Source organism: Neopelma chrysocephalum, unplaced genomic scaffold (assembly GCF_003984885.1).
Source record: "Neopelma chrysocephalum unplaced genomic scaffold, ASM398488v2 Primary Assembly neopelma1_97384, whole genome shotgun sequence".
Classification (NCBI taxonomy): Eukaryota; Metazoa; Chordata; class Aves; order Passeriformes; family Pipridae; genus Neopelma; species Neopelma chrysocephalum.
Genome location: NW_020926025.1, coordinates 1 through 10,189, shown reverse-complemented (window position 1 = coordinate 10,189; position 10,189 = coordinate 1). Strand labels below are relative to the sequence as shown.

General features: G+C 53.6%; 1 protein-coding gene and 2 long non-coding RNA genes across 3 annotated transcripts; all 3 read right to left on the bottom strand.

The window, feature by feature from the left end:
* Positions 1–250: 250 nt before the first annotated feature.
* Positions 251–4,965, bottom strand: LOC113961647 (ankyrin repeat domain-containing protein 26-like). The gene is made up of 5 exons (XM_027672076.1): positions 4,895–4,965; positions 3,677–3,809; positions 2,196–2,477; positions 1,265–1,500; positions 251–587 (listed from the first exon to the last, which is right to left on the bottom strand). Exons 1-5 carry the CDS (start codon positions 4,963–4,965, stop codon positions 386–388), a joined length of 924 nt encoding a protein of 307 aa, XP_027527877.1. The 3' UTR covers positions 251–385.
* Positions 4,966–5,573: 608 nt separating this feature from the next.
* On the bottom strand, positions 5,574–6,520 carry LOC113961646. Its single transcript, XR_003532356.1, has 3 exons — positions 6,452–6,520; positions 6,188–6,281; positions 5,574–5,719 (listed from the first exon to the last, which is right to left on the bottom strand). It is a non-coding gene; the product is annotated as an uncharacterized LOC113961646 (long non-coding RNA).
* Positions 6,521–6,612: 92 nt separating this feature from the next.
* Positions 6,613–8,652, bottom strand: LOC113961648. Its single transcript, XR_003532357.1, has 4 exons — positions 8,564–8,652; positions 8,372–8,475; positions 7,574–7,664; positions 6,613–6,627 (listed from the first exon to the last, which is right to left on the bottom strand). It is a non-coding gene; the product is annotated as an uncharacterized LOC113961648 (long non-coding RNA).
* Between the last annotated feature and the right edge of the window lie 1,537 nt (positions 8,653–10,189).

Genomic DNA, 10,189 nt, shown 5'->3' with positions numbered 1-10,189 from the left:
GCAGAAAAAAAACCCAAAAACCTACTTCTCACAGGAACTTGAAAAAACTGGCTGGAGAGCTGTCAAGAGTTAGAAATAGTCACCTTTTTGCTTAAAAACCCTCCTAACATAATGACACATCACCTTGTTGAAGGTCTCTAGGCATTTTTGCATCCTGTTCCTGTCGTGGCTAGAATTATACAGAAAAGACACAGTTAAGATGTGGTATTGACAGAGTTAAGAGTGTAGAACTTAGGTGGGAGGTTCCTGCCCCACAGTGCTCTTTCCCACAGTTTCTCTTGTCAAAGAATGGAGTTCCACAGCTCATTGCTTCCATTTCCATATTTTTTGGCCTTTGACCACTCTGGAAAATTTGTACAAACCTGATGACCAGAAGTCTTGGGCTTCACCACAGATGTCTGGGTGGTGTTCTGAGAGCCAGACTTCTGCTCAGTCCCAAACTGATGCCAAGATGTCCCAGGCCAGTTGGATCCAGAAGTGGACTTGCAGCCAGATGTCCGCTGACGGCGCTGCTTGGGACTGCAGATCTGCTTCTGTGGCGCTCCAAGAGGAGCTTGGTGTTGGCCTCTGCAAGTCTCTCATTAGCTCTGAAACATCCACAAGCACACACAGAGTCATCTTTGGCAGGAAGGCTTTTGCAAAGTTACCCTCCACGGCCTTGACTACTGCTCGACTTCTGAAAGCCAAGGGCATGAAGAGCATCCAAAACAAGCACATCCTTTGATCTGAGCTTGTTCAGAGGGCCTGTTTCTGAGAAATCACACCAAGTGCAAGGAGCAGCCAGTGGCACCTCCATAAGAACTCTGGGCTACCCTGGCCTTCTCAAGGAAAGCTCAACCCTCAGACCCGCTGCCAAAACAGAAGCCAAGAAAGAGCCTTCATAGTTTGGATTCACAGAATCCAACTCTCTTCTATGAGAGGTCTGTCCTTATTCAAACAGTAAAGGGCACAAGATTCATCTTTTCTGTCACACACAGGATGAGGAGATGAGAGATTGGCAAAAAGACTGCCTGCTAAAACAACCTCAACTTGAAAAGACACCAAGAATGCCATGGTGGCACTGCTGTGGTGTTACTGCTGGAACTCTAAAGAGAAAGGAAGACAGGCCTGATGAAGGGAAGGGTCTTAAGGGACTTTCCTCACAAATATGTCACGTTCTGCTTTCCCACATGATGCTGGCCAGATGTAGAAAAGGGATTTTAGAAGGAAAATGCAGGAGGAAAAAGGAGTCTGTTCTTCCCAGTCCAAAAAAGCCTGGACTTACCTTTCCAGTTTCTTGGCGAGGCTTTTCCTGGTTTTGGCTTCCACCAGATAGAGCTCTTTGTACTTGTCCACTTCTGCCTGGGTGGATTCTTTTGGAAAAGGTCTTTCTGGGTGGTTGCTTCTTCTCCTTCCCAGTGCACGTTCAAGATCTCTAATTCTGTCTTCCAGCTGGTTTTTCAGGGAGTCCAAATGAGTGGTTCTGATTTCTTCCAGTGTGTCCTGGTAGGCTGCCTGTGCCTGAAGGAGACAGTGCACCTTCAACCCCCACAAGAAAAAGAGAGCTCTGCCCAGCAGAAAATTGCACAGACCCAGTTCCAAGGGCCCAGCCTTACTCAGAGAGGCGGCTGTGCCTCCTCACTCCCAGCAGCAACCAAGGCAGAAGCCAGGAGCTACCAGGGCAAAGAATTCTTTTCAATGGGAAAGAAGCCCAAATTAGCACTCTTCTTCAAAGCTCCTAATGAAGAGACACTGTGTCTGTAGGACAGGGCCCATGGAAAAGGATTCTTCAAAGACAAGAAGAGCATCCCCCACCTCCACCCCCTCACCCCCACCCCTGTCATTTAAGGGACTCCTTTTCTGAGCACCTTCCCCCCCTGCAAGCACAAAGCAGCACCTGTAGGTCTGGCCATGACAGCTGCAAGTTGCCAAAGCCATTCAAGGATGAGCAGCGAGAAGCAGAGCAGCGCACAGAGATCCCCCCCAAGCACTGCCAAGTGGGAATCTGCCTTGGGCAGCCTTTGGATTCAGGGCCCTGCCGGCACATTCCACACCCAGGACAGCCCTCCTGCCCAACCAGATTGCCTTCTGCCACTGCCTTCAGCAAAGACAGAAGCTAACACACAGAATACAGGAGCAAAAGAAAAAGACCCAAAACCATGGCCACAAGAGAAGTTTACGTGGTGCCTGTGGACACTGGGGACAAATTCACTTACTTGCAAAAACTCATTGACTTCTTGGAGTTTTTGTCTCATTTCCTGCTCGGCTTGTTCTTCCACCTCTCTTTTACACTGTTCTAGTTGGCTGCGATCCACCACGTTGGTCTCCAAATGGTGCCGGAGTTTTGCCAGCTCTTCTTGCAGCTGGCATTTGTCCATCGCCAGGTTCTCGCACTTCCCACGCAGGGCAGACAGCTCTTCTTGCAGATCCTGGTTTTTGGCTTCCAGCTGCGTGCACTGTTTAGACTCCCTGTCCAGCTGCTGGGAAAGTTCAGCAACCTGCAGGCAGAAAGAAAACAAAAGGAAATCAGCAGGATTAAAGGCAGTGAATTCTGGGAAAACCCCAAAAGGGGGTGCCCAGGGAGACTCTATTCATCATCTGCTGCCTCAGGACTAGAAACAAAGTGCAACCAGGCTCTTCTTTTCCAGCAAGAACAGCTTTCACATCATTTGTCATGGGATTCCTCAGGTTCCCACCCTTTTGGAGTTCCTCATGCAAAAATGCTCCAAGCTTCTGGACTCCAAAGGAGTCCCTGCAGAGGCAGGAAGCCATTCCACAGTGATGCCTCCAAACCCAAGCGTGACTCTGACAGACGCCGCTTTAGCAACGGATCCGAGTGACGAGCGGAGAAGGGGATGAGAGGTTCCATGGCACTGCTGCACAGGCAGAGCAGCCTCAAAAGCACTGCTGGGAACAGCCCTTCTGGCTCCCCACCACAAGATGGGCTGAAAGAGCTCCCCGTGAGCAATAAGTGACAGATTTTCCCCTGGGAGGCCCCTGTCCTCATTGTGCCCTGGGCAGCAACAACACTGTGCAGAAAAGCAAAGCCTCAAGTGCCTCCTGCTCAGCTGGTGCCTGAGACAGGGCTCGGGGGCTGATCGTGCCCTGCCAGTGACAGCGGAGTTCCTCCCCTCTCTCCCAGGGCAGGAATTCATCTCTCACACCCAGAGGACGCTGTCACAGCCTCCCTCAAGCTGCAGCCAGGCCTGAGCTGGGCCCCACTGCTCTCAGCCCATGGACGGGATGTCCTGCCAGGACGGCAGACCTGCCCATCCCTAAGGCCCAGCCGGGGGATCTGCACTCTTGGCTGACCCCGCTTACTGGCAGCAGACCTGTTCTGCTCTTCTTGCTCAGGGCCTGTGGGACGGCTCCCTGGCCCGGGAGCTCACGCACCCTGCCAGGCTGCTGCCACTCCTGGCTTGCCCTTCCTCTGCAGGACAGCCTGGCCTCCAGCAGCCCTTACACCTACTGCTCTGCCCTCAACATTTGCATCTTTCCCCAGAAGGAGAACTACCTCCGGATTAGTTCGAGTCATCTACCACTGCAACAGCAGAAGGAGCATTAAGAAAAGCCCATCACATCCAAAATGCAGCCAAGGGAAAAATAATCATCAACATGACAAGAAATAGAGGAAAAGCATCTCCCAGGTTCTGAAAAAACACCACAACCAAAAAGCCCCACCCAGAGTACAGCTCACCTCTGTTTGTAATCTCTCAACTTCCTTGACCTTTTCAGAATATCTGGTCTTCATTTCTTCCAGCTGGGACTGGCTTTCTTTCTCTTCACTAACCCTGACTTTCCTCCTCTCTATCTTCAGAAGCTTTTCCACCCTGCACAGCAAATTAGTGAAGAAAACCATGAAACACAGGAAGAACCAGCCTTTCCCCCACAGTCTCACAGAAACAGCACAGACAGCATCCAAGCCTAGAATGGCTTGGCTTGGCAGGGACCTTAAAGATCATCCAGTTCCAAGCCTCCTGCTGTGGGCAGGGACACCTTCCACCAGACCAGCTTGTTCAGAACCCCATCCAACCTGGCCTTGAACACTTCCAGCCATGGGGCAGCCACAGCTTCTCTGGGCAACCTGTTGCAGTTCCTCACCACCCTCCCAGGAACCAATTTCTTCCTACTATCAAATCTAAACCTACTCTCTTTCCCTTTGAAGCCATTCCCCCTTGTCCTCTCCCTACAGGCTCTTTTCAATGCACTCTCTTCATCCTTCTTGGAGGCTCCCTTCATTAGTGAAGATATGAAAGAACACTGGTCCCAATCCAGAGCCCTGAGGGACACCACTCGGCACTGATGGCCCTCAGGACTCTGAGCCATTGATCACTACCTCTGCATGGGACTGTTCACCCAATTTCTTATCCATCTAACAGTCCACACATCCAATCCGTCTCTCTCCAGTCTGGAGAGAAGGATGTTGTGGGGGACTGTGTCAAAGGCTTTCCAGAATGACAGGGAAATGACATGGGTAGCCCTTGTCCACTGATGCAGTCACTCCATCTTAGAAGGCCACCAGGTGGGTCAAGCAGGACTTGCCCTTGGGGAAGCTGTGCTGGTGCTTGGAATCACCTCCCTGTCATCCACGTGCCTTGACAGAGCTTCCAGAAGGATCTTTTCCCTGACCTTCCCAGGCACAGAGGGGAGGCTGACAGGTTGGCAGTTCCCAGGGCCCTCCTTTCTACCCCTTTCAAAGATGGGGACAGTGGGTTTCCCTTTTTCCCCTCACCTGGGACTTCACCCGACTGCCACGACTTTTCCAATATCAAGGAGAGTGTCTTGGCAACTCCATCAGACCCTGTTGGCCAATGGAGGGCAATCATGCTGGCCAGATGGAGAAGATGGATTTCCAAGGAAAATGCAGGAAGAAAAAGGAGTCTCTTATTCCCACTCCCAAAAAGCATGGACTTACTTTTCCAAATTCTTGGCGAGGCATCTTCTGGTTTTAACTTCCTCCAGATACAGCTCTTTGTACATTTGCATTTCTCCCCGTGTTGCTTCTTTCCAAGAAGCACTCTCTTGTTGGTTTTTTTTGACCCTGTCCAATTCGCTTTCCAGATCTCTAATCCTTTCTTCCAACTGGATTCTCATGGAATCACAGTTACTGCCTCCGATTTGACCTGATGTGTCCTGGTGGGCTGCCTGTGCCTGAAGGAGACAGTGCACCTTCAACCCCCACAAGAAAAAGAGAGCTCTGCCCAGCAGAAAATTGCACACACCCAGTTCCAAGGGCCCAGCCTTACTCAGAGAGGCGGCTGTGCCTCCTCACTCCCAGCAGCAATCAAGGCAGAACCCATGACAGCCCTCCTGCCCAACCAGATTGCCTTCTGCCACTGCCTTCAGCAAAGACAGAAGCTAACACACAGAATACAGGAGCAAAAGAAAAAGACCCAAAACCATGGCCACAAGAGAAGTTTACGTGGTGCCTGTGGACACTGGGGACAAATTCACTTACTTGCAAAACGAGGCTGACGTCTTGGAGCTTTGGTCTTATTTCCTGGTCAGCTCGTTCTTCCACCTCTCTTTCACACTGTTCTGTTTGGCTGCCAGCCAGCACCAAAGCCTCCAAACGATGATGGAGTTTTGCCACCTCTTCTTGCAGCTGACATTTGCTCTTCTCCAGGTTTTCACATTTCCCAAGCAGAGTGGACAGCTCTTCTTGCAGAGCCTGGTTTTGGGCCTCTGGCTGCATGGCTGTTCCAGGCTCCATGTCCAGCTGCTGGGAAAGTTCACCACCCTGGACACAGGAAAAAAAAATAGAAAAGGAAACTCATCATGATCTAAAGGCAGTGAATTCTGGGAAAACCTCTCGGGGGGGGGGCCATGGCAACTGTATTTATCATCTACTGGAAAGGAACATAGAAAACACTTGAAAGATTCCCCAACAGAAAGAGGAAACTTTAGACCTACTTAAGAATTTGTGAGACCCTTCTGGCAGCAATACTTCCGGGTCCCTTGGAGCTCAGGATGAAACTCCTCATTTAGAACCTAAGAATTCCTTTAGTGTCCAGCACAGCAAATACCCTCAGGGCTTTAGTAGCAGCTGGGGAAAGGAGCAGGCTGCTTTCTGAGCAGCCTCTACTGAGGAGAAGGCAGAAACTGAGCTCCCCTGGGCTCTCCAGGGAAACTTCCTCTTACAGCTTCCCCACAGAAATAGGCAACTGGGCTCAAGAGTCACAGAAAGGGAAATTTAGGACCAGCTTACTGAGGCAGAGGCTTGCAGGTCTCTCGGAAGGGCTTCAGCGCTATCGCTTGGCTGCTGGACAGTGGCTTCCAATCTGCTCTTTCCACTTGCAGAGCTTAAGAAGAAATACAGGTCTTATTGCCAGAAAATCCAATGCCAGACAAACTGTGCTAAGGAACTGAATCCACAGCAGAAGTGTCCTTCAAAACCCCACTGACTCTCCCCTTGTTTCCACCCAATGCCCCAAAGCCACAGACCCCTCGCTTCACTGGGTTACTCTCTTACTGTTGCGCGTCTTCTTCCAGTTGTTTTACAGTTGGATTAGTCTCGGAAGATGCCAACGGGAGGTCCTGCATTTTCTGGGAAGAAGTTCTTCCTTCTCTTCCCTTGCCATCCAAAGCAGTCTTCAAGTCACCAACACAATGCTCGGACTGAAGATGCTTTTCTTCCTCCTCCCGCAGCTGTAAAATCACGGGAAGAATGCACAGTTGTCAGGGGAGCTTTTCCAGAGAGGAGCCAGCTGCTTCTGAGGAACTCAGGGGCTGCATGTCTGTGTGCATCCCCTCTGCCCAAAGAACTGCAATCCATTCAAGTCCCTTCAAAGCTTCACTTCTCCTCCCCAATGAACACAAGCTGGATGCCTTTGTCCTCTTTTACAGCAGCCTCTCCCATCCCTCCACTGCTTTCCTACAGCTCAGTTCTGAGCACCAACACTGCCCCTCCGACCTGTTTTGTGACCTGGGACACTTCTTGTATTCCCTTGCTTGCTACTCCAGGAAAAGATGAGGGAAATAGTTCATCCCCCTAAAGGAAGGCGTCTGGCAAGTGTCAGAGGCCAAGTGCTCTGGCACATGTGCTCTGGAGCCCAGGATTGCACCAGGGGAGCATGGGGAGTTTTCTGAAGTGGGAAAGACCCGCACTGTAGTGCAGAGAGAGGCGCCCAGCAGCCCCTGAGCAGGAAGCAGGGGATGCCTGAGGAGAGGCAGCTCTGCTTCAGTGTGCTGGGGCCAGGAAGGGTGGCATCACTGACAAGCTGATGAGCACCATTTCAGCAAAGGCAGCCAGGTGAACTGCTCCCCAGACCTGCCCTGGAGTGGAGAATGGCACCAGGGCTGCGTGGGGAGTCTTCTTAAAGCAGGAAGACCTCGAGTGTAGCAGAGAGAGAGGAGCCCCAGCCCCCCTGAGCGGTAAGGGGTGAAACCCTAAGGAGAGGCAGCTCTGCCTCAGCAGGGCGGGTTGTGGGGCAGGGGGCCGGAGGGACAGAGGCAGATCAAAGCCCGATGGAACTGCTGCTTCCTTAGGTCTCTGTCATCCTGGCTCCCAGAATACTGTTTGGTCTGTTTCCATGATGGAGAGGAAGCAACAGGCACCCCCAGGTTTATCCCTGTGGGGACAGGCTTTCCATACCTCCGCGTCAGCCCTGTCCAGCTCCTCCTGCAAGCGCAGATTGTCTTCCTCCAGGTGAGCCTCATGGGTTCCAGGAACCACAAGAACAGTCCTAAAGCATCCAAAATTTCATCTGAGACACGTCTGATCCTGCCTCATTTTTCCCCTGCTTGCTCCCAAAAGAGCTCTTCCCCCCTTTCCTACAAGCTCCGTGAAAGCAAAGCCAAGTCCATGGAAGCATTGGAGAATTTCTCTTAGAAGGGGCCTCCCTAAAGCAGCCTCAGCTACGAGGTCAGGCCGTGCTGTTCAGGGCTCCTTGCACTGCTCTTCCAAGTCCCCACAGATGCGGCTGCACAAACTCCCGGGGCGAGCCCTTCGACCGCCTGAGCATCTCCAGGGCAGGAAGTTTTCTCCTTCTGTGCGCTCGGAGCCCCTCGTGTCCCCTGGGACAGTGCTGCTTCTCTTTCCCCCAACGCTTCCCTTCAGAGCACTTAACGCACCAACTCTGCCTTGGCTTAAAGCTCCCTGGCCTGCAGAGCAGCCACGCTGCTGAGCTACTGGCAAGTTTCCCCATGGCTCTGGCTCTGTGTGGGGAGAGGGCACCACAGACAAGGCTTTCTTGCAGACCTCAGCGGGCAAAGGACGAGAGCCCCGAAGGTAGGAGAGCAGCCAAGTGCAGACCTGCATTTACCAGTCCCACAGGGAACTGCTTCCACGGGGCTGCTCCTTCCTTTTCCAAGCTCATTGCCACACCCCTCGTCTGGGTCACACTTGCAGACTACCCAGAAGACCCGTGGGCTGTTTTGACAAAGCCCTCACCTTTCCCCCTGGGCTTGAGCCTGCCTGTCAGCTGCTTTCTTCAGAAGGCACTCCATCTCCTCATGCTGTTGGAAGGCTGCAAGTTTGAAGGGGGTAAATCCCCACTGAAAGGAGAAAGAATCCCCATTAGAAAGACACAGACAAGCTGTGCAGCTGTTGGAAAGAGCAGCTTTAGCCACATGCCAAGGTTACCTGGTTCTGAGCATCACTCTTGGCATGATGCTCCAGTAACAGCCCTGCCACAGCTGTGTTTTTAGAGAGGACAGCCAGGTGAAGGGCAGTGTTGCCGTCAGCGTCTGCCAGGTTGGGGTCGGCACCGTGTGCCAGCAGAAGAGCAACACATTCTTCCTGCTCCTGCTGGACTGCCTGGGAACAACACACCAAAAGGAAATGACTCCCAACTTTTACATCCCCCTCTGTCACAACTCCCTCAGCTCCTGAACGCTGCCATAGAAGACCATCTTCAAAGATTAGCTCACAGAGGCCTGTGCCGTGCCCATTGCAATGGGCGTGTTTCTATGGCCCTGCCCTGCAAGGAATCCTGCCAGACACCTCCCCTTTAACACACCAGCACTAAGCCCCACCGACAAGCTCCCAAGGCATTCCACACACCTTCATCAGGGCCGTTCTCTTGAAGCTGTCAGCGAGGTTGGGCTGGCTGTTCTTTCTTAGCAGATATCCAACGACATCTGCATGGCCATTGGCCGAAGCCAGATGCAGAGGTGTCCTAAAAATTAAACAGACGCTCTTAACCCAGACAGACAAAGGACGAGCCCAAGCTGTGTCTCTACCCAGCACCCTGGGGACCCTGCCCGGACTCTGCTCCTCCCGCTCGCTGCTGCTGCTGCTGCAGCCTGTGCTGATGAGCCAGAGGGCAGAAGAGAAGAGGTGAGGGCTGAGCAGCTGCAGAACAGCCCTGCAGAGAGACCACGGCCAAGCGGCAGGTGGGCAACAGGCGTTTCCAACAGCGCTGGAGCCCGGCCGGCAGCTCCAAGCAGTGAAAAGCTCAAGAGTTCCCTCTCCCAGCTGACAGGGCAAATGTCACTTTTCAAGCCTTGTCCTTAAGAGAGGGCTGCCCAGGACTACTGCAGCTTGGCTCAGGAGCAGCCCAGGGGTGCCATCAGCGTGGCCCAGAACTCACCGCATCTCCTGGTCTGGCCTGTCGATGCCGACTACCTTGACGTACCAGCGCCAGCGCCTCAGCCAGCCCAGGTCGCCGCGGGCGGCCGCGCGGTGCAGCCTGCCCAGCCCCTGCTCCCGGAGCTGGGAGGTGCTGCTGGAGCTGGTGGCAGCCCAGGGCTGCCCGCTGGTGCTGCCGGATGGCGACTGCCGTCGCTTCTTGCTGAGAAGCCACGGCATGGCCCTGCTTGCAGCTCCCAGCAGCAGGAAGGGCAAGAAGCCCCCGGCGGGCTGCCGGGTGCCAAGTGGGGGTGAGGAATGGGACAAGGGTGAGGTTTAGGGTGAGGGTGACAAAGGGGACAAGGGTGAGAATAAGGACGGGCACAGGGTATGAAGCACAAGGCGGACGAGGTCGCCCTGTGCAGTGGTCGTGGCCTGCAGCTGCCAAGACGGCGATCCAGGCGCGCAACGAACGCTCCCCGAGCGGGATGTGCTGCTGCTCCCCGAGAGGCTCCAGCAGCTCTGAGCGCCGGCTGCGGGCACCAACAAAGCCGTGCCCGACTGGCGCCTGTGACATCACAATGGCTGGGGGAAGGCTCAGCACGTCAGCGTGGGCTGTGACAGAGGCCACGGTGCAGGTGGGGCCGGGCGGGACATGGCAGGGCGGGGCAGGTGTGAGGGCGGCCCTGCTGGGCCTGG

Excerpts from the sequence above, each read along its gene's own strand:
- LOC113961647 (XM_027672076.1), bottom strand. The coding sequence starts at position 4,965 with ATGCAAATGTACAAAGAGCTGTATCTGGAGGAAGTTAAAACCAGAAGA. Across the intron at positions 2,478-3,676 it reads TTGAGAGATTACAAACAGAG|GTTGCTGAACTTTCCCAGCA; the intron begins GTGAGCTGTACT and ends TTCTGCCTGCAG. Across the intron at positions 1,501-2,195 it reads AAGTCAATGAGTTTTTGCAA|GCACAGGCAGCCTACCAGGA; the intron begins GTAAGTGAATTT and ends TGTCTCCTTCAG.